The sequence below is a fragment of the Mchenga conophoros genome, linkage group LG9, assembly GCF_057382185.1.
Source record: "Mchenga conophoros isolate Kocher_MC1m ecotype Shallow Benthic linkage group LG9, M_conophoros_male_GT1.1, whole genome shotgun sequence".
NCBI classification, from domain to species: Eukaryota; Metazoa; Chordata; class Actinopteri; order Cichliformes; family Cichlidae; genus Mchenga; species Mchenga conophoros.
In genome coordinates, this window is record NC_140534.1 from 25,796,944 (window position 1) to 25,824,782 (window position 27,839).

Sequence of the window (27,839 nt, forward strand, 5' to 3'; positions counted from 1 at the left end):
AATAACGTCAATTAGAAACCACTGAACTGACAAATTTTCGCATTATGGAAACCAATTTATGAAATTTTCTTAACAAAACAAGAAGTTCCATAATTTTCCTTAAAATATTTTCTTTATAGCCGGAAACCGAAACTATATATATTTTAGTTTTTCTGTATGTACAGTTATAAATTTTTTTTTAAAAATTATTACGTCACATTTTGTTGAAGTTAGCTCCCCCCGCTGAACCCGGGCTAACCTCAACTAAACATTAAACGTCTTCATGATATAATTTGTTTTTAAAAATGGCTGACATTTTATCGCTGAAAGAATCGGTTTTGGTGTACTTAGACAGAAGCGGTGGTCTTAAGAAACTTGGCGAAAACTGCAAACATTTTAACGGTATGAGGTTCCGCTCCACGGCAGCCATGACAGCTAAAATCACCGAGTTTTTAACTTTGCTAACGGTCATTTTCAGGCACACAGCAGACCGAGGCGGTGTACAGGTTTTGTATAGGTGTTAATCCGGCCGATGTGCTGGAGCTGGATCCTGTACTGGGGGACTGTGTTCTCCATGACCCCCTGAAAGCCACGGCTTTGTTTCAGTCTGTAAGTGAAAACTGTGGGCAAAAATGAAACGTAGCTACACTTTTGCTGTCAGCTTAACTATATTTAACCAATTCCTCATTTAGGTTTGTTTCCTGGCTATAAAGACCCTTTCACTTATTGAAAAAATACACATGGAGAGTCAGGTAAACAACCGCTTCCCCTTTCACCGAAACAATACTGTGTTTTGTATAAATCCACAAGTGAAGGGCTCGTTTCCGTTTACTGTCCCAGTAAACAATGACTCCTAAAGGGAATGCAGCCCTCATTAATACACCTGGGCTTTTCCTAGTGTAATAAATCAGATGATGCCTCTGTCCTCTAACAATGTGTGTGTGTTTCTTTTGAGGTGAATGTTATTTTGAAGTTCACACACCTGCCTCCATTCCCCGAGTACACACTGGACCTTTCCAGTTTTCCTCGTTTATGTCGCCCTTTGAGGCCTGTCTCCATGGAGGGCCTGGTCATTTCCATGACAAGGGTCACAAAGTACACCCAGGGGGCGAGGTTCCTCTGCACTGATGATGACTGCCCCTGCTCTACAGGTACTGCAGTACATACACATACTCTGTGGTTTTTAAGTCAGACTAAGACAAATGCAGTATATAAATTCTCATTTCTGTGATGCTGCTTGTAGGTTTTCACCACATTCGAGTGCACGCACCCGGAGCAACAGAGTCGGCCACAGTGAGAAACGACTTCAGCTGCATGATGTGCAGCTCCCAATTGAAAGAGGATGTGAAGTTTAGAGTTTTAGGAGGTACTATTGATTCAGAATGCTGCAGTGCGTTGTAAGGTTTGATTTTAACATATTACTACTGCAAAAATATCAGGTCAACCCCTCATTTTTTTATGTTTTGCTTCCAGTGAGCCAGACATTCTTGTGATTTTTTTTTTTTTTTTTTTTTTTTTTTTTTTTTTGCTTGTGCTCTCTGAAGGTCTTTCAAAGATTTTCTTTGGACATTGGCTGCTTTTTCACTCAGTTTAAGGTCCATACTTGTATCTGTCCATTTTCATAGGAATGTTGTTTTGTTTGTTTTCTGTTTGTTAAATCACCTAACACTGAACTATAAATCATTCAAGTATATTGGGTCACGTCCTGTATACACATACAACAAAACTTGGTAATAAACCAATTTTAAATTTATCTTTACACACTATGTTACTGGCAGCCTTTTACAAAAACACAATTTTTATTCATTTTTTAAGTGAATCTATGAAAAATGCAGCAATAACACAGTTTGAAAGATATAAAATAGTATTTTTGCATCAACAAAATCAGCTGAAAACAGCCACAATAACACGGTGGAGGCTATGTCATGGTTTGGTGCTACATTTCAGCCAGTAGTGTTGGGGATCTTATCAAATTTAAGCAATTATAAATACTGAAAAGTTACATCGGACTTTATTCCACCATGCAGTGGCATCTGGAACCCATCTCACTGGCAGCTGTTTCATTCTTTAACATGGCAATGATCCCAAATAAACTGCCAGTCATAGATTGGTCTCTCCAGAACCTGGTCCTCAAAATGATTGAAGCAGTGTGGCATCATCTTGAGAGAAAATGGAACAGAAATGCAGCCATCATCCAAAGAAGCGCTTTGAATGTCCATCAGGAAGCCTGGAGAACTAATCCTGAAGACTACTTAAAGAAATGACAAGAAAGCTGCCTAAGAGATTCCAGGCTGTGATCTGTCTGGAATTATAAGAAATTTGTTGCTGCTTAATATGCTGTATTTCTAATGTATGCTTACCCATGTTTCAGTAAATCATTGTGCCTATTTCCCATTTTCCTTGCAATATATAAAGTGGCTCCAGACTTTTGCACAGTAATTATGTATGTGTGTTTTTTTGGGTATAGACAAGCAGCTGGTGGAGCTGATCCATGTCAAAGCACTGGATGTTCTAAGAGGCCACGAGCAAAGCTCAATGAGATACCAGTCTGTTACCCTGTTTCTCAGAGGTATGTCTACAGTCTGCAGTGTGCAACTGTTTTAGCAGCGTGAATAACGGAGAAGAAAACTCATAGCTTTTTTTGGGAGTGGTGAAGGCAGTGGCAGAAGATGAAAAATATGCACTAGCATGCATTACAATACATCATGATCACACTTAATAATACCCAAGAGCAGAAACACAATCCATTACCCAACGTTTACATCAGAGTAGCCTAATCCTAAAACAGACGATACAAATCATAACACCAACAGTACTGAGTGTGACGGCTCCTTCGTGAAGGTCAGCACTGATCTGCTGGTTCAAACAGGACTTTGTGCACCTTGGCTTTTTGATTCAGAGAACAGCTCCGTAACAAAAACATATCTTCGCTATAAAACATCTGAACCACGCAGCAGAAAACCAAATAGCTTGTTATTTGAAAAGACTAACAGTCATTTACCCCCACTCTGTAAGGTGATTAATCCTTTTTCCTTGGTTTTCATTTGTAAACTGAAGCATTTAAAATCAAACTGCACTGCAGATTAATATCCTCAAAATGCAAGTTTATTGTTTTGTTTGGAAAATAAGCTCTTAATCCATTACTCTTGAGAAATGTGGTTATAATGGCTTATATTTACAGTCAAATGTATTGAGGTTTGCCATTAATTTTCTCTGGCTTGTTAAACGAGGTTCGCTTTGAAACACAAACTTGGTGGGGGAGAGTTCAAATAAATAGATTTTAGTGCAGCCGGCTGAGCACGGTGCCTCATGGTTGGATATTAAGTGTTTCTGTCCCCTCGAATAACATTGTCCCGCCAGCACCCCTGAGAGCTTAGCAAATCTCTGCAGCAGGATTAACATATTCTGTTGACCCAGTCCTGTGGAGGAATTCAATACAGCGAGCTCCCGTTACTAAACATATATGTTAATAAGTGCAAAGAACACTCATTAGCTGGCTGTGCAGTTCGCACACAGTGAAATCTTTGTTCTGAAGTCCTCACTCTGTTTCTCTTGGCAGTGGCTTGTAGGTGGCATGCATGTTTCTTTAGTAATCACCGGGCAGCCGAGAACAACTCCTTTGAGTGTTAATGCTTTGTTTCCCCATCTCATGTAGACGAGCTGTGTAACTCCATGAGAATCGGGCGATATTACCGGGTGTTGGGCATTCCTGCACATGTGCACCAGTGGCCCAACATTACCTGGAGTGTGGAGGCAAATAGTGTCCAGCCGTGGGAACCAGTGTGTAAGCCTGTGAATTATCTCCCATTAAAATTACAGAATGAATAGCAGATATATTAAATTTGTCTTCATACAGTGAAGTCTCAGGTTTTATATTTTTTAATTGTAGTAAAAGACCATCTTTTACAACTCAACTTACAGGTGACTGTAAAGTCAGCGCCCGCTTCCAGGAGCTGTTGAAGGGAACGGCCTCGTCTCCATGGAGGTTCTCCGCAATTGTAGCTCACTGCTTTGGGTTGGACGTGGCTCCTCTAGGCTTGTACGACACTCTGAAGCTGAGCTTGCTGCTTAGCTTGGTGCAGACCAGAATAGATGAAAAGGACACGTTTCACAACTTGGATCTTCTTGTTGTCACCACTGACACGCTTATACTCGACAGGTAAACAAATTTAAATGATCTGAATCCTGAAACCTACTGCGTCCTAAACAGGGATGTATACTTAGAACAAAAAGTAAGGAAATTTTGTGTTTGATCAATTATGTCTGTGTTGTAACAATGATTCTTGGCGATAAATCTTACACTGTTGGAAAGCCTGTTTATTTCCCCTTAAATGGTGCCACGTTTGTAAGGAAATGCATTTGTGGGTTGTGCCCATAAAAACTTGCCAAATCTTATCTGCCAATGCCAAACAGCTTTTTCTGCTATTTACTCTTGTTTGGTCTCGTTTATTGGACTGGAGGATTGAAGTCTTAAGAAAGAAGACATAATGGCAATTTAACAATTTGTTAATTAACAAACCACGACCTCAGTAACATGTGGAAGGACCATGAACAGCCACAACAGCCCTGGCACCTCCTCCTCATGCTGGGCACGAGCTTGGTCACACACCATCACACAGCAGTGTGTAACCACATGCTTGCGTTATGAGTGCTCAAGTAGAATAGAAAAGTGCTATTTAAGAACCAGTCCATTTACCTAAATGGACCCACTAGGTACCACACTTGTGATCAAATCGTCCTCGTTATCCATCCATCATCTTATCCTTTTGTGCTAGATTGATGACATACAGCTTGAGTTTGGCCTATCGTGGGATCAGGCATCAGGCCACGGGGGAGATGTTCGCATGCCTGTCCCGGGATGAACATGGGGCAGGTACTGCTAACATCCATGCTGGTTCTGTCCTGCTAGCCACTGGGGGTGTTTGCCTGTTGGGAGATCTGAGCTATTACAGAAAGGACAAGTTGGATTCCATTAAGTCAGGTAACGAATGTAAGTGCTGCAATAACCTTAAAAGGATGTCAGCTATAAAAATCATGAATCTTTTTTAAACAAAAATTTTTCCAGTTATGGAGACCCGCACACTATCAGTGTTCATCCCTGGAAAGAAATATGGTGAGGATGCAGACCAGCAGCTTTCCTTTCCAGTCCAGTGTAGCTTCTGGGCCGCCACAGACTCCTCCCGTCGATCTGGGAGGGCAGACTGTGGCGCACTGGGAGCAGCAGTGAGTTCAGTTCCATCAAGTTATTGTTGTATGAATGTGCTTTACTGGGTCTAAGTTTAGATTTATGTTTGTAACTTATTTTGCCTATTACACAGTTTTTAAAAAAAGGCCCCTTTCCTTCAGCTTAGATGCTGTTTGTTGGTGCTACAGGCAAAACAGGAAATTGAGACAATTTAGTGCTCTTGAAGGAAGTGCCCTGCCCAGGCAATTATACTTCACAGCAGAACCCTTGAGAATAATCAGTGCTTTGTGTTGCTCTTTTTGTAGGCAAGGGGTAAATAATGAAATGTAACCATTAAAATAAAGGTTTATTGACAGCTTTCTTTACTGTGAGCAGGAGATGGGTGCTGTACCAGCTCAGTTGGCAGATGCCTTTGGCCTTGTCATTGAGTGTAGAGACAGGGTTGGAGAGCAGGCCCTGCTTGCCCAGACTGTCCACACCCTCCAGCATGCAGTACAGTCTGGAAAACCCCATGACCCACCCTGCTGGGAGTTTTCCACTGAAGACTATCATGAGGTTAACAAACATGTTCTATTACTATTATATTATAAATTATGTTATATTGCTAATATACTATTATATTCTTCAGCTGGTGGCCCATGCACAAGGTTTGCAAGTGGAGCTCAGCCCTGCAGCAGAGAAAATAATCCATGGTTACTACATGGCGAGCCGTAGAGTGCGATCACAGGGTCAGGGTGTCAACATGTCTGTGGCCTCTATCAAGCTGCTGTAAGTGCTTTAATGGCTTTTTACATTCAATCTCTGCTTTCTGCATATTAAACTGCAGAGGTCAAAGTCTGCTGTAATGTCAACTTCATCCACCAGGTGGTGCAAGCCCACTCTATTGCTGCTCGTAGATGACCATTTTTCATGCAACTTTGACAAATGTTTACAAATCTTTCCCACTGTGGTGACACGTTTTATGTTCAGCTAAAACTATGAAAATAAATGTTCTCAGTGAGAAGGCCAAACAGGGCAGGCCACATTATACTGTCCATACACAGCCAGTCTTGATTTATCCATTTACATTTTAAATGTAACATTTTTATTGATTACTTGTCCTACAGTGTATTAGAAAGGTCTTACTGAATACAGAGGCAGACATTCACACTGTATATTCATTTTGTCACAGGATCTCTTTGGCTGAGGCCCATTGCAAGCTATGTCTCAGAACTCAAGTACTAGAGCAGGATGCTGTGATCGCTGTACTCCTTTGTGAAAGCTCAGTCTCACTCAAGCATGGTATTTATTTCATTTTTACACCTCATAACACTAAAAGGTAGATATTTAGCAATTTAATGACATTACTCGATGGTTCTGTTCATAAGCATGGTTCATTTTATTGATCAATATATAACACTCAAGATAATAAAGCATCAAACACCAATATAATATACAATATATTCAGGATTTTCTCTTCTTCATACAGGCGCCTCTGCTCTCATTATTCCACCCGATCCAGTGTTTCCTTGTGACCTGGGAGATGTAGATGATTTGTGCAAGCGAGACGCTGCTCTGGATGAGCTCCATCAGCTTATCTTACGGTTCATCTACACCAACGCACCTGGAGCAGACACATACATTACAGAAGAGTGAAGCCTCTCTAGGTTGTTTAACAAAATGCAGGTAGGCAACACAAGATTAAACTCCTTTATTTTTACATTTCAAATCTGTACGCTGATCAAATACAACCAAACAAATAAATACGTGCTGAATGCAGATAAAAAGATGGATTACCCAAAATCTGAATCCAGTACATGTTTAAAAATATTGCATCCAAGATTAAATAACCAAAATACACTTAAGATATTTTTTCTTGCAGACAAATCCCCCCACCAATTGTGCATATCAAATAAAAAAAGAAAACAACTATCCATTTTTAAATTGTAAGCACGAAGGGGGGGGAAAAAACTGAGCTCAATGTGGCATGTGCAGGTCTGAAAAACCAAAGTGACAGAGCTAGAACCTGTTACTTACCTTTCAATTGTGGCCACTCTGTGTACTCCCAAGTCATTCAAGTGTTTCCGAAACCTTGCACATCTAACAAATATACAGTATATAGTCAGTCAAATGAGAATAAATGATTTATGTGGGTTTAAAAGTAATTTTAAGTTCAGTTAGTCACATTCTCAGCAGCCCATTTTGGTCTGATGGGTAAACGGCGAAAAAGTGAACTCATCATTACAAGTTACATCAGCAGACATACCAGTGAAGTAAGCTGGCAATTTATGCCTCTTTTACACTAGTAACTACTCAGCTCAACTAGACTCTGTTTCAGACGCTTTCCATTACAATTGAGTCCTAAAATGTGCTTGCAGTCGTTATAGCAACGCATCTGAAAGTCCAGTAACGACATCTGTATGTGACAGAAACACCACAATGTTTGTTCCTATGAAGCCATTTCTGTCATTGCCAGGTTTCAAAAATGGAAGAAGTCACTTTCTTGACTTACTGAGTGACACTACTAACTGGCCAATTAGTGGTATTCTGTCTGTTGACGTCATATTTTTGGACTGGAAACCCAGCTGGGTAGGTACTAAAAATGTACCTGATCCCAGGTACTACCACGTAATGGAAACCCCTAAAATCCCAGTCTAGCCAAGGCGTGCCAAGTAGGTACTAGAGGAAAAGGGCTATTAGAATACCAGCTCCTGAATACACCAGTCTACTACTGGCTTTACTTACCAGGAAAGGCATGAAATCACTGCCAGTCACTGCGTAGCTCCATTACTGCTGCTGCTGTTTATCTGCAGAATTAACAATACACAGTGTAATTTTAGATACAGGTAATGTAGAAATAATAGGCTCAAAACTGAAGAATTTCAGAGGTCAACTGAAATCAGATTAACAAAAGAACAAAATTTCTAAATGGAAAGTAAATGCCAAGTTTGGCAAGATGAAATTTTCTGGCTATGTGTGAAACTATTACTGTATTAAATAAAAACTGGGGTAAACTATGTGACACAAAGGCTGCAGCTGGTAATTCAGTAGTCCCAAATCTCACCACTTAATTGTCTGATGGGTAAACGGCGAAAGAAGTGAACTCATCACTATTCCAGCTGCAGCTATAGAATAGCTGCCGCAAAGCAAATTAATATAACTTGTTGTTTGGGAATCATTTTAACCACTGAATCAGTATGAGCAGACAAGATTTGCAACAATTACTGCAGTTACTCATTTTTCCATTTTACTGTTGTGAAACCACTAACCTGTCCTCAGGGAAAGGAGACAAAGGATTAGGCATCTCGTGCCTCTCCTGCAACCACAGCATGAGACCTGAAGCAAAATAAACCACTGACATGAACTTCCTGAAAATCTCTTCATACAAATCAAATATGAGGCTGTCTGATGTTATGCTGGCTATTCAGTTAGTCACAGTTTCACCATGTTATTGTCTGACGGGTAAACGGCAAAAATGTGATCTCATCACTATTCCAGCAGCTGGACTGAGCTACAGTTACACAAAACTTAAATATGGTCAAATATTTCAGCTCTCACCTTAAAGGGTCAACACAGTGAAGACATCAGGTTATTTGCAGCAGCATAGCATCTGAAAAAAAAAAAATAATAAAATAAAAAATGAGTTAGTTTAGTATGATCTTTTGGTTTTATTAAGGACCAGCCTAATAGTTCGCTCTAACTTTAAGTTTTTAAATCAAGTAGTTACTCCCTTTCAACAGAAATACACCCCAACCACCTCTCAAGATCAGTGAAAGTCTGTCACTGCATCTTTTCCAAACCTTGCAACTAATTGCTCTCAGGAGTGATGGGATATTGATTTTCAGCTTGAATAAGTAAAATGTACTGAAAGAAAAGCCAATACAGCGAGAACAGATGACTGATCACCTGAAGGTCAAAGGTTGCAAAATAACACAGCCCAGGAGCATGGCTAACACCGCATGTCTGAGAATGGGTTCAACAACAGGTCACGACCTCTGCCATGACCTTATGTCTTCATTGGGGCCTTGATGACTTTCCCCAGTAAACTAATGAGAGGTGGTAATTCCCTGACCAGCAGCTCTTCTGGTGACCCCTTGACAAGATTAGACGTAGCGTTCAGTAAGATGCTGAATGACAGTGAGTCCAGAAAAATGATTTATTACTTTACTTCAGGGATGAGACCTGTCTATTATAACGAGACATGCACACCAATGAACAAAGGTGGCGAAGGAAGACAAATCCCCAATATTACATTTGAGGTGCAAATGCAAACTTTTTAAATATGCTATCACTTGCTTTTAGGCAACCAAGAAACCAGAAGTAACCAGAAGTTTGTCTTTAAGCCCTTATACGACTCTTTAAACTTATAAAATTCCCCATCTTAATATCTAATACAAGTTCGCCATCATTTCAGCTTCGTTTTTAGTTTACGCAGGCATACATCCACAGATCTGCAAAATAATACTTCACGCCACGTGTTTCTTGTGAGCCTAACGTGTTCACATTTGTAAACTGGAACCAATGAGATCGTGGGACCGGGAGACGAGAAATAAAAATGTCTGCCACATGAAACGATTGTATTTTATTACCAACACACTAACGTGTTTTTGTAAGGACAGAGTTGGTGCAATGCTCAAAATCAGGAGCCAGATTAGCTTTACTATACAAATGGAATGAAACACCTTTTAGTGTTTTAACTATGATGAGAAACAGTAAAGCGAGGGGAGGAAAGCTACGCTGTACTCCTTTCACCCACGTGGCTGAGTAGCTAGCTAGCTTCATGCTACCGACTAATGGCCTGTTTCAAGAGCAAATTCATATTCATCTTGAAAACACGCTGACTGATGGTCCATTTTAAGCTATGCAAACGTACACAAGCGTGTCTCTATTGCTTACCTACGTGTTGAATCGCGAAGAAGTTAAATGTTGAGAAGAGCTGAAACGCCGCACTGCCTTCTGCAGCCATCTCCAGGGGAAGAGGAAGAGTTTCCGGTCCGACCTCCTGTTTCTACGCACCACGGCTGCGCAGTGCAGCATGCGAAGTGCACAGCGAAGCATTTTTTTAAGCTTCTCTTTAACATCTAAAGTGCTCTTATTTATGCACTGTATTGCATAAAGTTTTAATAACAATGATGATGGCCTGTAAAGACATATACATATGTGGTGATTTTTGTTCAGTTGTCGTCATTCTATATTCTGACCGATGGTCATTCTGGGCATGCGCTCACGGGCCCATGTAAAGGTGTGTGTGTGTGTGTGTGTGTGGTGGGGGGGGCATCCAAGAGGCAAATGGAATAATAAATAAATTAATAAATAAATAAATTAATAAACAAACATACTAATACCAGCGCTGTATTCAGTTAAAAATAGATCTGAGAGAGAAAAGAGACAAAGCAAGTGTGTGTGTGTGTGTGTGTGTGTGTGTGTGTGTGTGTGTGTGTGCGCATCAAAACTTACATTAAATGTATTATTATTGGTAATTTTGCCATTTAATATAAGGTACTTTAGAGCTTTTAGTGAAGCTGTACAATCATGGCCACTTTTCGTTTTTTTTCAGGAAGGTACGATGCTCTGAATTTGGAACTACTTCTATGTACTTGTATATGAACGTTCCTGTGTAATATGTCTGATTACTGAAGAAGGAACAGAAGGCCGAGCATAAAACAAATGAATAAAAGTGAATTTAAAAACAAACAAACAAACAAACACAAAAAACAAACAAAGAGGGGTATGTAACTTGATGATCTGGACATGTGACAGCAAAAAAATCAAATTAAATCAAAATGAATAAATAAATAAATAAAAAATATATCATAATTTCTGTTTCTATGCTCTTCTTTTATTTAATCCGCACTAGCTAAATTAGGGAAATATCGTCATTTGTTTCATTGTAGCCTAAAGGGATTTACACATACCTTTATCAATATTTTAAAAATTACATCATGAAATCCGATTAATCAGTCTAACAGAGTCACCAATAAAGATATTTTGAGTGAAGAAATTGGTATTATAACACTTATGATAACACTTTAATTCATAGTGAAGTATTAATATTTTAAATGTTAGTGATAAGAAAAATAATCAGAAATAAGAAAGCAGTCATCCCTTTTAAACTGTATGGATTGTAATTGTTTTTACTAACACTATAAATTATGCATTCATGTATCGTATTTTTTTATATTTTATGATAAAATAATACCAATTATTATTGTTTACATAGACCTTTTAGCCAGTCGGATTTCTAAAATCAGCTGCAAGACAAGTTAAAACGTTTCTTTATATTTGAAATTTGTGTTATCTCCAAATTCTTAATCGAGCACCACAGATGGATTTGATTAAAACCTACAGCCACACAATTACAGTGACTGTTCAGAGACCACAAAAACCACAATCACTGTCCAGCAAATGCCATCAGTAATAATAATAATAATAATAATAATAATAATAATAATAATAATAATAATAATTGGAACACCTTTAAAATGTTTCGTTCAAACCTTGGAGACATATCTTCTTTCATTGTCAAGTAATTTATTCACAAACACATTTACACCCATGCATGTAAAAAATAAGGAGGAACATGAGACTCGGAGCCTGCATTGTGGGCTCCCTGACAGACCACTTCACATGACAGATGTTAAGTTATTCACACATGCATTTAGTGCAAATGTCTCAGCTGAAAGTGCACACTCAAGCATGACGGGCTCGTTGCCCCGAGGAGTCTCTGTAAATATACCTGGGACGTGTGTGGAGCTGCACAATGCAGGCAGGATTAGTCGAAATAACACACAGAAATATAATGTATGCTTTCTCAAAATTTATACAATAAAATTCACGTAATATATTAATTTACAAGGTCTTCCTAATTTGCGGTGCTTTAGTGGGAGCTATTCTACAATCATGTGCCGCTTCGGAAGTAAAGCATGAACTCATGCACAAAACGAAGCTGTTCGGTACAAATGAATTAAGCCTATTTTACTGGGAGGTGGACGACGATGGGCCTTGATCCTGTGACTCTGAAGGACTTGAAGTGTTTAGGAATTGCCCGGTTGCTCCAACGTACAGCCTGGATCGCATTGGCCATTTCTGTAGGGGGAAAACAGAAACTAATAAATCGAAATATTTAAATTGCTAAAATAATTTCTAAAAGCAGAGCTCGGTGGTGTGACAGGATTTTCTGCATCTATAGGATAAAGGCTGTGCTAACTTCTTATATTTTAAAAAGTGAGAAATTTCTAACAGAACATGATCACCAAAATAATTTTAGAATAAAACAATTAATGAAGAATTGAAAACAAAACTAGATCTCTAGTGATTAATGCTTATTAACACTGACCTTCACCGGGTGCAGGTAGCCTTCGCCTTTCAGTGAGTGTAACGCCTCTGTTTGTTTCGTGCCCTCTCCTTCCTCTGTGCCTTCTTCCTGCAGAGTTCGAGTCAGATGGGCAATATAGGTGGTGGCCAGTATCAGCACGTCGAGTTTGGACAGCTTGGTGTCCGGCGGCACTGACGGCAAAGTCCTTTGAAGCTCCAGGAAGGCGTTCCTCAGCGTCTGTACCCGGCTCCTCTCCCTCGCCGCATTCGCTGCTGCCGGGCGTCCGATCCCGCCGCTCTGGAGCACTCTGGCCCGGTGGAGCTCCTGACGACGACCGTCTGGACTCGGGCTGGAGCTCGGGCTGGATCCTGGACTGTCATCCACCACTGCTCCGGAGCAATTACCGCTGTCCATTCGGAGCGTCTGTCTTCCAACCATCGGGGTGCACTTACTGACCTGGATGAAGAGGTTTTAGGTTAGCCTATACCTGCCCACTGTAGCTGCACATTTTATTTGAACTCTAGCTGTAACTTTCAGCCATTTTACAGACAAATTTGAATATTTAATTGAGTCCGCTGTTCTGTAGCAAATGTTCTAATTTGAACTTAAACATTTATACTTATCTACACTATTAAAGTTGCTGCCTTTTGCATTTATTTATATCCATAAGTTAAGTTCTGTGATTAAATGTCAAACTGTATGATGCTGCAAATAAAACAGGAAACACACTTCAAGTCTAAAAAAATCTTTCAGCATCAAAGAAAAACAAAACAACAAAAAAGAAACCTAATCCAAATAACTGACAGCTGTCCAGTTGCACTGACATAAATTTATGCTCAGAAGATTTCCAAACCAAGTCTTTCCCGGCATGAGAGCTTTATCTGTTCGGTAGTCTGATGGGGAGTTTACCTCTGGTACTTCTCAACGGCTCTGCCTCAAAAAACGACATGAAGGCAACCCAAAGAAGACGTCGTTAGGTCGGAGAATTTGCTCGCCAATGTAGAAGAGGTCCCTTTCAAAGTCCAGTTTATCCTTATAAAGTATGCAGGAACGCTGCGCCGCAGTCCCCGTGTACGCACATCCAACACTTCACCTGTGTGCGTAAGTCTCGGGAGCCCTTAATTTATTGGATACACAAAGCGGCGGACAAGTATTTCACTCCGACGTAATTAATCTTTCGACCCATAACACCCGCTCGCAGCGGAGAAAAGGCTGCTCTTTCCCCCTTCCCAACTTATTTCTGTCTGGGGGCAGCAGAGGCTCGTTTTCAACGCCAGAGGCAGGGCTCTCTTTTGCTTCAACTCCGATATGTGCAGGCCGTATCCCACTCTAATTGGCTGCAAACTTGACACTGTATTTTCTTCATAAGCCTATCACCAAAAAGAAAAAAGAAAAAAAAAAGTGGCATTGGGGAGAAGTTTGGTCACAATTACCTCAAATATGCTCCTTAAGGTCAGAAACAAAAGGCTGGTCTACCAAAACACTATTTGCAATAGACCATGAAGCCAAACTGACAAGGGTAAGGTGATATGCAAAACATGTGACGAATTGCCAGAGTGTCTTGAATTGCAAACTCATTGGAACAGCTAATAAATAAACTCCAGCACTGCAATCAACAGGCAGGCGTTGAGGAAATTCTTGTGAGACTCATAAATTAATCACTCTGATTTTCAGGGCTCCAAACAGAGATGTCGGCAAATTAATGAAAGGAATTATTCATAATATGTGTATCCTCAGAGTGTTCTTAATAAACATTGTTTTTGTAAGGATGGGGTAACAGTATTGCTTCGGGCCACTAATTATAAGGAGAAGTAAGGGAAGGTTAAGTAAGCTTGTTTCCCTAATTATCCCGCATCTTTCAGGGTTACGCACCCACGTGGCTCCCCAAAAACTCAAAGTAACGACGATGAGACCAAATATGTCCGCGTTGTGGCTTTATATGTTATAAAAGAGGACGGAATCATTTATCACGGCTGTTTAAATAGAAGCACACGCTGTTAGTTTTGGATAATGTAAAGACTTGTAATAATAAAGCAGAGCGATCATTTAGATTGTGCCACTCTGGATCTCCATGTTCACTTATTTGCTGACATGCATTTAGAAGAAAAATGACATCACAGGAAATGCATTGCAACTAGCAGTTTGGGTTTGGACAAATTATTTAAACCAACAGACACCCCCCCCCCCCCCCCCCACTCACACAAAGCAATTATCAATAAAACAGCTGTAAAAAAAACATTAAATAAGTGTCTTTATTTTTTCCCCACAATGGTTATTAATTTTAGTTACTTATTATTTCAATATAATGAAATCACTTTAGAATATGCTGTAAAAACATGCCATAGGTGAAGGAAGCTGCAGTGACTCTGAGTTCCCTGCAGTTTTGCAGATATAATAATCAAGATGGATAAACAAGGCACAAGCACGGTTAGTCGTGGGTGAAGATTTTGGTGCACTTGTAGGTTTGTCTTAAAGCAACCACATGACTGCAGACAGCTGATGAGACAGCTAAAAGATCAAGGGTATTTACAGAAACTGGAATTTTTCTGCCCTGGAAGATAAGAGAGAGAGAGAGAAAAAAAAATCAAATGCTGACAAATAAATATTATCTCTATAATTGTTTTATGGCTAAACTGAAATGTCTTTAATCTTATGTAAAATCAGTAAAACTGATGGTTCCTTTCAGGTTTTCAAGAAAAAAAGATAGGAAGGAGAATGAAGCAAAACTAACTGACTCTTACAATAAAATATGAATTTCTCTAGCAATGTTCACTTTTTTTGGAGGCAGGGGGGGACTTTAAGAATTGGGGTCAGCCTACCATCAGCAGTTATTACTTATGATTTGGATTCAGTCTGCAGTTAAATAATTTAGTAAGTCATGACATAGATGTGCCGAATGTAGGCTTTTTTAAACTGTGATACTGGACCTGAGAGACTGCTGTGGCTTCCACCTCTGCATGTTAGCGTGGCTGTGACCAGGCTGCAGATCCTGACCCATGTTAAATTCATCTGAAATATAAACAAAGCCAAGTACTGCTACTACTACTGAAATTTGCATGGGTGTGAAGTCACCCAGCGGCCTTATGAACTTATGTAAAACTCAATTCAGACTTTTTTGTGATTTTCACATTAATCTAAAAACTGATAGTATGGTTTTCCAGTATTGTTATACATATTAGCAGATCCACAGTAGCCTTACTAAAGCAAAGAAGTGACTTAATGGACCATGCAAAGACGAAAGGGAGAATTAAATAGCAAAAACAGGAGGGAAAAATGACTGTAAACAAGGTTGGTGGATTTTTAAAAAAAATGTACAAATAAAGTAACTTACTTGTTAGAGAATAAGGGATGAGTGCTCCAGACATCATGCTTATTATTTTTTTTCTTCTTGGCCTCCCTGGATGCTTTCCAGTTAATAAGAAACTCTCTGGTTAAGTCATTAATCTCCCTTCCATCAAGAGCCTCTATAAGAAATGTTTTAACCAAACAAACATTGAAAATAAAAACATAAAATGAAATATTGTGAATGTTTTGATTTTATCCTTAAGAGTGTTTCCTAAATTTAAGTCACAGCAAAATAATGAAAGCGTATTTTCAAATTAGAAGTGAACTGAGCAAACAAATGATTATTATTTTACCGAGGCTTGTGCACACGGTTATCAGGCGGTCTCTGTACTTTGGTTTTTTACACACAGGATTTCCACTCAAATCCATTAGAAACAGCTGAGGCCAGTGGCTGAACACATCTTCTAGCTCCTGAAAATAAACACAGAGCAGGAAATCTGCTATAATCTGTTGTGTCTGAATCCCTAATTATTCTACTGGAAACACTGTGTCTCTAAGGTTATTGTCTACACATCAAACAATAGCCCAGTTTGTTTAAAACAGATATAATGCAATCTTATGATTGCTATACAGATGATCATAGGGAAAAAAAGAAAGGTGTGAGTGAATGGTAATATGAAGTATAAGGGCCAATAGAAAGTGCATAAACAACACATCAGTCTGTTTTAATAAACAGTGTCGCCGGTGTCATGTAACTACAAGTTTTCTCCTGGGGCAGTGTGAGGCTGGCTCCTCCAGCGAGTAGCCTGCAGTTGTATGTTTATCTAAAGGCACATTAATCCAAGCCTGGAAATATGAATACTCTCTGGACACGCTCTGATTGTTCATTGCCTTCCTGTCTTGGCCAAAGCGCTTCCACTTTTCCAGCTTGAGCCGCAATCAGTTCAGAGGGGGACCCCTGAGCACCACGCGCTCCCAGGCTTTGATAAATGATCGTGTCAGGGCCGTCACTCAGAAGGCCCTCACTGAAGAGGAGCCCAGCGCCAAATTGCCCCCCACGCGGGGCGTGGAGAACAGCAGAGGCTGAATGCTCACTGAGCTTGGCCGGCTCCCTCACTTCCACTAATGATGGGCCAGTTATGAACCTGTATTTGACCAGAGCTTCGATTCCCCCTGTCCTCTCTGCCCCGCGCACAGCTAACTGCCTCAGAAGATGCTCCCCATTTGTCACCCGGGCTGACTGCCTGTCATAATCTATTTTAAAAATCCATAATGTTTCCTCTGGACTCTGACCAAATGGTGCAGAAGAAAAAATTGATCCTTTGGAGGGCTGTCTTTGCGCAATCGATAGTGGCAGACGGGTTGTATAAATTATAGGAGACATCTGCTAAAAAAAATGACACGTGTACAACAATTACCTGCATCAACGATCTCCAAAGAAAGTCTTCTGTTTTAAGAAGGTAGTAAAGTCAACTACAAAGTGCTTTCATTGCGTCATCCTGCTATTAAATGCCAATAAGAAGCAAGAATTACACCCTTTCAAATAAAGCCATCAACTTTTTCAGTTAACAGATGAGTTTAAACAGAGATATCATTGCCATCATAGCGTCAGGGAGTCTAATAAATCTCATAAAGTGATACAGCGGGGGTTTGCGACATCAAATAGACGATTCCAAGGCAGAGAGGAAAAATCAACCTTCCAAGGAACGGGAGAAACTTGTGCTTGTTTGAAGCTGTCAGTGAGAAAATTCTCGGGGGAATGGTTCGCTGATTTGTTGAATAATTCTGACCCTGTGCGAGTCGTGGAGACTGGGAAGCTCTGGCGGGATTTGCAGGATTTAGTTCCTTACAACCCCGCTATCCATATCATTTCACACATCAGTGCAGAAAGCCATGGAACAATGTTAATGCTGACCTGATCAGGCATGCATAGTTGCTGTGAAGGGGTAGTATTTACTTTGACTTCACGTGCACTCACTTTCTAATTGAGTCACACTGCAGCAGGAGCCTTGAATGACATCAAGTAAGTCCTGAAAACGTATATTTACCTCAATACTGCACAGCTTATTGTCTGCAGCAGAAAAATGCTGGAGCTCCTTCAGCACCGCCAGGTCTCTGATATCATCGATGTTGTTGTTATTAATATTCAGGACACACAGAGATTCCTGAACAAAGAATTTACAGAATTCATATTAATGTAAAGAAAATAGTTCATGTTACAGTCAGTACAATGACAGACTACTACAAACAGATCCTAGACTATAACGTATATATGAAACATATTTTTTATGGTCAAATCAACTTGATATTAAACTACAGGTATTCAAATATGCAACGCAACTTCCAAAGAAAAGACAAAAATCATTTGCACCCACCCAAGGAAAATATCTGCAATACCATATATCAGAGCTTAAAGGAAGCAGTACTAGTTGGTCCAAACTACATTTACTTTTATCTCTTTATTCACTTGTAAGCACTCTTAAGCATGTGGATATGTTGTCTTTACATATATATATGTGTGTGGTGCAGTTGCAAAATGTTCACCCTGGTTAGAAGTTTCACAATGGCTCATTTATAAAACGCTGGAACTCTTTAAATTTGCACAGCAATTTCTTTAATTTATCTAAACAAACAAGAAGCTGAGACTTCTGGTGTGTTTATCCATAGCATGGGCAGTAAACGAAGCAAACAGACTCAACTGATTTGTCAGACCAGAGGGAGCAACAGAGATCTCTTTGACATCATCAAACCCTGCACAATATTGCTCTTACACGGATCAGGGGAAATCTCAGATCTCTCTTTCACTGGATGTGATAACCTACACATGGGTTGACAGCTCACACACATCTTTGTGCATGAAAAGGGAATGTCAGACCTTCGTCTGGTCTTTCGATAGCTTAAAAACGTATAATGAATCAACCAAGGATAACTTAAGTTATTTGGAAGTGTGGGAGATGTTTTGTTCTGATACTATTAGTGAGCCGAACAGAGTAAAAATAGGTCATACAGCGAGGGAGTCGAGAGTCCTGGGGTCAAAGAGCAACTTTTCCCCCGGTGTCAGTCTTTGATTCTCCACATGAAGCTCTTTGAGCTGATGGAGCTGCTCTAAGCCCTCCACCACAGCAATTCTGTTCCCCCCGAGATACCTGCAGAGCAGCGAAAATAACATACATGTTCAAACACACACCTCCCACTTCATATATTTATCACCAATCAGTTGAACTTTACTCACAGTTTAGAGAGGTTCTGCAGATTGTGCAGATTGTCTATATGGGTTATGCTGTTGTTCTGCATATAGAGATGCGTGAGGTTGGAGGCAAAGCTGAGGTTGCCAATGTAAGTGATGTTATTATCATACAGGTAAAGAACGGTGAGGTTTGTACACATTGAAAGATCTCCCTTGAAAATCAAGAAAATTAGGCATTAAAATTAGTAAATTGAAAAAACAGAATTAAAGAAGTGTTAAAGATGCTGGTTACTTACAATATCTTCAATATTCTTGTTAGAAAAGTGGAGGTGGGTGAGTGTCTTGAGGTACTCTGGGAAGGAGAGGCCCCTTTTATTTTTGAAGTGCTTTCTAGACTTAGCAATCAGATCTACGGTCAGATGTACCATGTTGGCTTGTCACAATCTCGGCTTCAGAGAGGATCCCTTTCAGCTTCAGCCAAGCATTCAGCCCACAGCAGTGACTATGGGTTGGCTGTGTCTAAAACATATAAATATTTCCTCTGAATATTTGCTGACAGAAAAGTATTCTTTTTACATTTGTAATAACCTTGTACAGAAATTTCAATGGTCTAAAACCTAATCACGTCATGGTTTGAAATAACTAATGGAAAATTATATGATTTTAGGTGACCACTGTGTTTTTATATAAGGCTTGTGTACTAAAATGACCTGACCGTGAGGTATACAATTATACTTTTTGAGTTTAATTTCCTCAGGTATTAAGCTTAGGTTGTATTAAGTATACAACTGTGTACGCGTGTAGTTAAAAGATAGTGTTGGGGAGAGAAGAGCAGAGTGATGTGACAGCAGGTCGCATCCACGCTTGATCTCAAGGCTTCAGGTCGGTGGTGTAAGGAAAACTAGACACTGATCGATAACTGAACTCAAACACTCCTGGGCCTGGGGTTTTCAGGGACGGCGGTTTGTCACTGTCAAAGAAAATCCACGCTTATAGCAGTGCATACGGGCAGGGAGTAACATACTGAAGTGGATAAACTCCAAAGCAACAGTGAAAGGAAGGAATCGGGTCCTTTTTATGTTGTGTAGCTTCGCTAGCACAACAAATATAGCCCCAATATTAGCCTCTTAACTACATCTAACACGAAGTTCTACGTTTCCGCTAAATATTCTTCAGGTGTAAAAATCAAATATATAAATAGTTAACTGCATTCTCCTACCTTTCAACGCCGGCAAGGGGGTTTAAAACGTATGTTATAGCTACACAGTTTTCAAGCGTGTTGGGCTTTTTTGTTTGAGATCGTGAACATGGTTTCTATGGAAACAACGGAAGTAGCGTCCGCGAGACACAACAGAATTCCACGGGTCACTGAAATTGGCGCAACACCAGCGAAGCGGAAGTAGGCTATTAAGTAGCTAACTGGGGGACTAGTGTACTGAAAAGTCCCGAACAGCTAACATGATAGTAAAACTTCCAGATTGAAAAAAGCTTTTTTATGTTTTTATTTTAGGGGAAAGTCGGTAAACTTTAAATTTTGTCATGACCTGGGTTTCCTTTGAAGGAGTGACTTGCCTCTGCTTATGCAGCAGCCCTTGGTGGGGAGGAAGCGGGATCAATCATTCTCACAGCAAAACTGCTCTTTCCATCTCCTGATTAGTGTGGTCATTAGATCTATGCCGCCTATTGGACAACAGCAGGCTTTTAACTATCTGTCAAAGCAGTGCCATATACATTAAAAACGCTTCTTAAATCATTTTATTTTACGATGTTTCTTTTTCACAGTCATGCAAGCAGAAACCTTTTTGTACTAACGGGAACATACTTCAGAATTAGAAATCGGTTGAAAAGGATCGTTTAATTTTTTTTGGCTGCCCACAATTTGACTTGATTAGAATTTACATAAATGTTCTTATTGCAGCTTTAGTCATGCATACAAATGTCCATCTGGTGATAATCACAATATTTACATATCCAACAAGTTCAACATGTTTCTTAAATCATGAAAGACCAAACATTAGGTTAATCTATTTTAGAAGTGCATATTTTAAATACCTCCTCAGCACTGACAGTCAGACATGTAATACATTTAAATATTTGGCGAAAATACAAACTAGTCAATAGACTGACTGCAAAAACCTTACTCAATGATTTCATATTCCTAAACTTCATGAAATCTAATCTAATAAGTTCCATCTTCGTAAACCAGTACACCAAAAGTTCTCAGTTTTAAGACACGGGTTAAATCATGGTTAAGTAAAATCATTATAGCAAGTGGTGCCAAAGCTCATGCTTATGAGAAAAAACAGCCACCTCCACTCTCCCACTGGGATTCTCTCCTCTGCAATACATGACATCAAAAATATACATGTAGCCATTACAATACCATAGAAAAAGACATTACACAACCCCAGGCCAAAGGAACAGGAAAAAAAAAAGGGAAAAGAAAGAAAGGCAGACTCGGCGAGTGTCTGCTTCGATGGAGAGCAGGCGCGTCGGGTGAATGGACCCCAGTGTGCACGGCTTCTGTTTCTGCCCTGCATCACTGCCACACCACAACCTGACGAGCTGGCCGCTCTGCCACAGCATACCACCGAGGGCCAAACTGTGCTGGGAGCAACTCCGCAGAGACATCTCACGCATGGCAGTCGATTCCCGCTGAGCCTAAGCAGAAGCTGTAGTTTGTTGTTCCATTATGTAATGCTATGACAGGCTACACCACTTGAATGACTGACTGGTGCTAGGTTAGACTGAGCGTTAAATGTGACCACACCGATGTGTTATTTAAATGTTGTGCTGAATCAGGGCTATGTGTGAAAAGATGCCGCCGTGCCTTGGGCATTGAGAATATAATATTATGCATTAAAGAGTAAACATTTGGACAGCAGTGTACATCTAATCCACCTTCCACTGAAACCGATCACTGTCCCAGCTACACTTTGCCTTATATAAAACAAAGAAACAAAGAAACAAAAAAAAAACAAAAACACAAAATGCTGCTTTTTTTAAGTTTTATTTTTTGCACGTGTCTTCTAATTCTTACCTACATGAAGGAAAAATGAATAGAAAAGCACTCCCAAGAGAAATAACAGATGATGCTACTCTTAGCAGTTAAACATACACCATGAATCAGTAAGCACCGGGCATGCACAAGAACACATTTCCAGGTGTAATTCAAATGGCCTTGTGGCTGAGGTTTAATTGCCAGACGTGTTGATTTGATTGAAGAGTTTGTCCTTAATGACTTGAGACATCAGACCATGAATCGCTTCTATGGTTGTCTTGCAGCTAAAATAAACCACAGAGAGAAATGAAGATCAGCATTTAATCCAGGGGGGAAAAAAGAAAAGGAAAACAGATGCAGCATAAAGGGATATGACATTTAAAGTGGTGTCAGCAGACTTTTTAAAGGTAACGTTGCTGTTTGCAGACATTCGTAGTGGGTGTATGTATCAGATATCACTGAAACTAAAGCTACTTTCGACTGCACTCGTATTCACGAGGGGTCGCCACAGCAGGTAGCTCGCCGTGTGTGATTTGGCCTTCCTGTGTCCTATCCTGAAGCCGGGGATGTTTAGCTTGACAGCTGAAGGTTTAAACCACTACATTATAGAGCCACTAAAAGATGAAACTGAAACTGAAACCACTATCAACATTATTTGCCCTGATGAAACCCGTTTTTTAAATTCATGTGGATATAGTACAAGTGTAGCATTTACTTCATTGTTTAGTTTAAATATTTAATAATAAAAAAGTGAAAAAAAAAGGTTTTTCAGCAGAAGTTTGTTTTTAAAAAATACTTATTCTAACATATTCTGTGTATTCAAATTACGTATTTAAACAGTTATAACCTATTATTGTAATGTGCATAACAAATTCATAATATAGTAACGTGTTACTTAGACTCTATATGTCATTCCTAATATGCCTCTATGTTGTCAATACAAACAATTGCTGAAAGAAACTGTTTTAAATCTCTCTATATAGCATCATTATCACCTTCAGATCAATCTATTGACCCTGAAGGAGAGGTCAGAGGTCAAATATGACATGATATTTTAAATCCTTATATGGTGCTTTTTATACCACACTTGTAAGAATCATAGCTTCTAAGTTATAAGGCTTTTTGTCAATTTTCAGGCAATAAATCATTAAGTTGACCTTGAAGGCCTGAGTGGATGTAAGGAAAATCTTAATGGATTGTTACCATGATGCCACCTTACACCCCAACAAAGTTTATCTAAATGAATTCAAACATTTTGAAGCTGTTTGCACACAGAAAGAATGACACACGAAAATGCTCCCAAAAACATGACCACCTTGGCGGAGTTCATAAAGACATTACTGAGCTGGATTCTATTAGAAACTATATCAAGAAATTTGAAATAGCCAAATGGGGTCAGTTTGCATAATAACTGATTAAAAAGTATCTTAAAGCACTGAATTATTACTGCTAAGCAACACTGGTCTGATTAAGAAACAAATTTTAGATTAATTTAGCAACAAACACAAAAATAAACTACTGTCCTTAACACCTAATCAATGCCAGATTTAAAAAAGACTGACATTTAATTTGAGGATGTGATAAAAATACTGCTCGAAATAAAAGAAAACAAGCCAGTTATAAGGTCAGTGGAAAAAATAATATATATCACACAAGTAGAAAATATGATTACATAATTGAAAGCAACACCACTGACCACTTTATTCATCTAGTGGGATATTATTTATACATTTACAGTCATATTATATCATACTTAAGTTACAGTGCCCAAAATAAATTAAGCTGACATTTAATTTTACTAAAGCATTCTATCGAAAATAAAACCCACCTGTCTCGTGTTGCTTTGGCCAGTTTGTCCTCAGACTTTCTGTCGTGTGTGTCTAATCCGAGCATGAAGCAGCCTCTGCCCAGCTGGGCCTCCGACTGCTCCAGCTTCTCTGACAGGTCGAACACCTGGCCCGTGGTGTAGTCCGAGTTCTGACCATGCAACACACAAACACACAGAAACTGACTCATGCACAATTTGTCACTAAAAGCTTGATAACAGATTTTCCTTTTTTTTTCTTTTTTTGCAGAATGGCAACAAATATGTCTAAAAAGCCAGAGGAACACTTTATGGGTTGTGGTGAATGAAAAGAAGTCAGTGAAAGGTTTGCTTAAGGTGAGGCCGTGTTTATGGTAGAAAAGGTAATTAAAACACAATGACAAGGGAGGCCCCTGGCTGGGGTGACAGTGTAGCAACTGACAAAGCCCGTCACCCATAAAGCAGCCCGTTCTTGACATCTAGTCAATTCATCTTCATCCAAAACGCCAAAAAACCAACTGTTTGGACAAGCCTGATGCCTATTTAGACTGTTTAGTCAAGCTCAGGACAGAGTTCCTGCATCCACAATGCAAATTTACATGAGGGGCAAACGAACAGCAAGGGGGAAAAGGAGCATCATAGAGTCGGCTCCAGCTTTAATACTTATCTCCATTGTGAAAAAAAGTTCATGTACAGCTTATTACTAAAATCAACAAACACGGACGCTTAGCTAATAAGCAGCAATAAATCATGACATCACAAGCTGGTGACCACATGTCTAAATGAGTTATAGAGTAATAATTAACCATAAATCAAAATGTCAAACAAATAGCAAACATTTTGATTTTTGAAATGCCCTACATACCGTGAGGAGACTTGAAGAACTTAAGGTATTAACCCAATATTTATTCCAAAGGAGTTCCAGGAGCTTTCTATCGAGGGAGGACTTAAAGTAAGTAACCTCCAAGGCGTAATACCTAAAAAGGAGAGCGACAGAGAAAAAAGAAGCGCATATGCAAGTACTGAAAATAAAGTAAACAATAAAAAATGTGTGATACGGTACATGCTACACAAGTATTTGATCCGGTACAATACTGTAGCAAATATAAATACTCACTGTTTACAGTGTACACCAAAGTCTTCAATCTTGTTCAGGGGGATAGTCTGATATTCTGAGGGTCCCTCATCAGGGGGTTTGTAACCCTAAAAATCCAAAAAGGAAATACTAAGTACTTACTACAGTAATAAGGAATTAAGAATACAGAGTGACTGAAAAAAAATTATAAATATATTCTTAACAAATACACAACAATAAAATCAGTATATAAAAATGTCTCAAATAATCAAATACAGCTATGCACAAGAAGAATGAAAAAACAGATATTTTGTGATTTTACTAAAGACCAAAGAGGACTGCTGCTAAAGTCTTTGCTTTACCTTCGGGTAGGTTCTGAAGGCACCGAGGTTGACTTTCCCTGCAGAAATAGTCCGAGTGGGATCAATCTATAGGAAGCAAGATACAGTAGAACAGGAAAACAGAGTCAGGGGTCACACAAACCTCTAGGGACTACTCAAATGTGGCCACCAGGAGCCTTTTTACTGGGGCTGTCAGTGTGCTGAAAATACACACTTAATTACATGACGCCCCTGGCATTTAAGCGCCGCTAAACCAAATGAAGTGTAAATAGCAAATGTGGTTGTAATAGCAAAATATTCATCAGTACTACATGCAAATCTACAACTCATCCATCAGTAATCTTCCCCCCTTCTCAGTTACACCCACATTAATGGGATGTGGGATATGGGATAAGCTCCATTTGAAAAGTGGGAAAGTAGAAGTCACAGTTAAAAAAACAAACAAAAAGCCATTAGCTTCAAAATAAAACTGGTTACTATTTCCCATCTTACCACAACAGCCACAAAAGGCTCCTGAAACTGTTGGTTGAGCATCTGGGTGCTGACATCTATGCCGGAGAGCCAGCATCCATAGCCTGGATGACTGTGGTACCAGCCTATCGCATTCTCCAGCCGGCCAACCTGAGGAATTGTAGATAATATAAAATCATATCTTCTTTAGAGCAGTGTAAGATGTCAGTAACATGATTGTATTTGACACAGTTTGCAGTTTTTATCCTTATCTAAAGTAGCATTTTCCTATCTTTCCTTTTTCTTTTAAGAAAAAATATCTCCACATTCGTGTAGTCACTTGAATTCATTAGAGTATTGGATAGTGTATGTTAAACAGGGACTGGAGAAACCTCATAACATAGTACAATTTACACAAAACTTTACAATTATTCCTAGATAATATAAAAGAGTGCAAATCATATTAACCTTATAATATATTTATACTGTATTCCTGCTTCTTGGGTTGCAACATTAACTACAATAAAGTGCTTGAAAATAGGTTAGAGGTAAGTAATCGTATACTCAGCATGGGAAAAGGCAGACAAATGTGGTTATATATGGTTATCAGAATATTAATACTATCAAAAGACAGTAATGCTTCAAATAATCCCTTTATAGTTTGTAAAAATCTTATTGATATTAAGTTAAAGATTTTTCTAAAGCAGCTGAAACACTCTTCCTTAAGTTAAAAAAAAAATGGTTGTAAGCCAGTGACATTCACAGAAAGTATTAAGTTAATGTCTCAGATGAAATCAAGTCTGATTTTATTTAGGCTATAGTTCGGTTCCTTCTTTCTAAGTCATAATTCAAACACGATGCTCTTTATGTGCGTGGAAGTCAATGTCCCACCTGTTTGGCATTTTCAATATAGGCAGCCATGTATTCATAGGCTGCCGCCTGGGCGTTAACTCTGGTCTCTGTGCCCTCCACGGGCAAAGCAAAGCTGTCCATGATGATCATGGTTTCACCGTCCACCTTTCCCAGCATGAGGCCCATCACCTCCAGGTTTCCTCCAGATCTGGCATGCATTACCATCTTCAACAGGGCCAAAGCTGAGATTTTGCAGTACTTGAAGTAGTGGTGACTAAAAGGTGAACAATGACAAATGTATTTGTATTGATGTTAGATAATATTAAGCAGTGCGTATATTGTAGATACACATCCAGTTTGCTGTACTGCTACTAACATAAAGACCGGTTTGCTAGTTTGTAGCTAAGCTACCACTAATGTTCCAACAATAAACTACCAACGAACACCATTTAATACGAATACGGCAGCTCAGCAATCACCTAAATACTTAGACAGAAACCTAAATACCACAATGTTGTTTTGCACCCACTCTTTCGTCCATGGTTTCGCAGCGAGGATTTCTTGTTGTTGCTTTTTGTCATATTTGTAAATTTCATCAATGCTCTGAACTTCCTGCATGCTGTTAGACAGCTCCCATGTTTTCTGAGCCGTATTGCTCCCCGCCATGTTAATAATGTATCCAAGCAAAACCCGAGCCGTAAAAAAACCCGATTTTTTTCTTTAAATAAGGGAAGAAGTGCTGTATTTCTCCCCCAAAGATTTTGATAACGTTTTAGGAGCTGATAGCCACTCGCTCAAGGAGCCATGACAGTGAGCGATACCAACGCAACAAAGTGAAATCGACGGGGACGTTCGTTTTCATATTACACATATTTACCACTGATGTGTTTATTTGTTATATGCCATCTCTTAACACTACAACGCAATGATATATGGTGATATTGCATTCATTAATCATATTTGTATCTTATTTATTACTCTTATTAGAATATATTTACCCCTGTGACGGAAGCCATGGTTTAGTCCTGCGACGACGTCAAACTAACTTCTGGGGACGCACTGACATCTAGCGGCGCTTTTTAGAAAGGTACCTACATCTATTTGTCAGGGCTTTTTTCTTAGAGCCTCAGCACTGTACTGGGAGCTGAAGTATTTAATGAGTCAATAAAACTGAAGCTAGTATTCAATAATTAGGCAATACTATTCTGGAGGAAGGCCGTAGCTAGTAAGTTAAAGGGCTATTAATTAGCCTAAAGGGCTGCTGGGTAAGGCTAGATGGTATCATTTTTAGACAACAGCAGTATGTTAAGTTTATTAACATGTTGTTAATAAACTTTGCCTGGTTTTATGTTGTTTAAAGACGATTAAAAAGAAACAGAAAATTCA

General features: G+C 39.3%; 4 protein-coding genes and 1 long non-coding RNA gene across 8 annotated transcripts; 1 reads left to right on the forward strand and 4 right to left on the reverse strand.

Annotated features, from left to right (window-relative positions):
* The first annotated feature begins 21 nt into the window (after window positions 1–21).
* On the forward strand, window positions 22–13,184 carry mcmdc2 (minichromosome maintenance domain containing 2). Of its 2 annotated transcripts, XM_085287236.1 has the most exons (15): window positions 22–381; window positions 458–588; window positions 672–731; window positions 935–1,130; window positions 1,223–1,345; window positions 2,447–2,548; window positions 3,635–3,763; window positions 3,901–4,138; window positions 4,755–4,960; window positions 5,045–5,202; window positions 5,540–5,719; window positions 5,793–5,932; window positions 6,336–6,445; window positions 6,633–6,829; window positions 12,573–13,184. In XM_085287236.1, exons 1-14 carry the CDS (start codon window positions 285–287, stop codon window positions 6,797–6,799), a joined length of 2,037 nt encoding a protein of 678 aa, XP_085143362.1. In that variant the 5' UTR covers window positions 22–284; the 3' UTR covers window positions 6,800–6,829; window positions 12,573–13,184. The 2 variants fall into 2 exon arrangements, with proteins under 2 accessions (XP_085143362.1, XP_085143363.1); XM_085287237.1 differs by lacking the exon at window positions 672–731.
* LOC146567406 (uncharacterized) lies at window positions 6,519–10,175 on the reverse strand. Its single transcript, XR_014893923.1, has 6 exons — window positions 10,040–10,175; window positions 8,702–8,753; window positions 8,413–8,479; window positions 7,889–7,950; window positions 7,181–7,243; window positions 6,519–6,767 (listed from the first exon to the last, which is right to left on the reverse strand). It is a non-coding gene; the product is annotated as an uncharacterized LOC146567406 (long non-coding RNA).
* Window positions 11,304–14,909, reverse strand: tcf24 (transcription factor 24). 2 transcript variants are annotated; one of them, XM_085287243.1, is made up of 3 exons: window positions 14,799–14,909; window positions 12,480–12,914; window positions 11,304–12,229 (listed from the first exon to the last, which is right to left on the reverse strand). In XM_085287243.1, exons 1-3 carry the CDS (start codon window positions 14,799–14,801, stop codon window positions 12,119–12,121), a joined length of 549 nt encoding a protein of 182 aa, XP_085143369.1. In that variant the 5' UTR covers window positions 14,802–14,909; the 3' UTR covers window positions 11,304–12,118. The 2 variants fall into 2 exon arrangements, with proteins under 2 accessions (XP_085143369.1, XP_085143370.1); XM_085287244.1 differs by lacking the exon at window positions 14,799–14,909 and adding an exon at window positions 13,368–14,623.
* Window positions 14,876–20,267, reverse strand: ppp1r42 (protein phosphatase 1, regulatory subunit 42). 2 transcript variants are annotated; one of them, XM_085287241.1, is made up of 8 exons: window positions 20,150–20,267; window positions 19,227–19,449; window positions 18,976–19,142; window positions 18,751–18,889; window positions 17,792–17,908; window positions 16,097–16,214; window positions 15,790–15,922; window positions 14,876–15,009 (listed from the first exon to the last, which is right to left on the reverse strand). In XM_085287241.1, the coding sequence occupies exons 2-8, from the start codon at window positions 19,356–19,358 to the stop codon at window positions 14,985–14,987; spliced, it is 831 nt and encodes a 276-aa protein (XP_085143367.1). In that variant the 5' UTR covers window positions 19,359–19,449; window positions 20,150–20,267; the 3' UTR covers window positions 14,876–14,984. The 2 variants fall into 2 exon arrangements, with proteins under 2 accessions (XP_085143367.1, XP_085143368.1); XM_085287242.1 differs by having other exon boundaries at window positions 19,227–19,282; window positions 20,150–20,237.
* Window positions 20,268–21,924: 1,657 nt separating this feature from the next.
* cops5 (COP9 signalosome subunit 5) lies at window positions 21,925–27,281 on the reverse strand. The gene is made up of 8 exons (XM_085287240.1): window positions 26,983–27,281; window positions 26,493–26,727; window positions 25,644–25,772; window positions 25,173–25,238; window positions 24,853–24,938; window positions 24,601–24,712; window positions 23,760–23,908; window positions 21,925–22,215 (listed from the first exon to the last, which is right to left on the reverse strand). Exons 1-8 carry the CDS (start codon window positions 27,117–27,119, stop codon window positions 22,125–22,127), a joined length of 1,005 nt encoding a protein of 334 aa, XP_085143366.1. The 5' UTR covers window positions 27,120–27,281; the 3' UTR covers window positions 21,925–22,124.
* Between the last annotated feature and the right edge of the window lie 558 nt (window positions 27,282–27,839).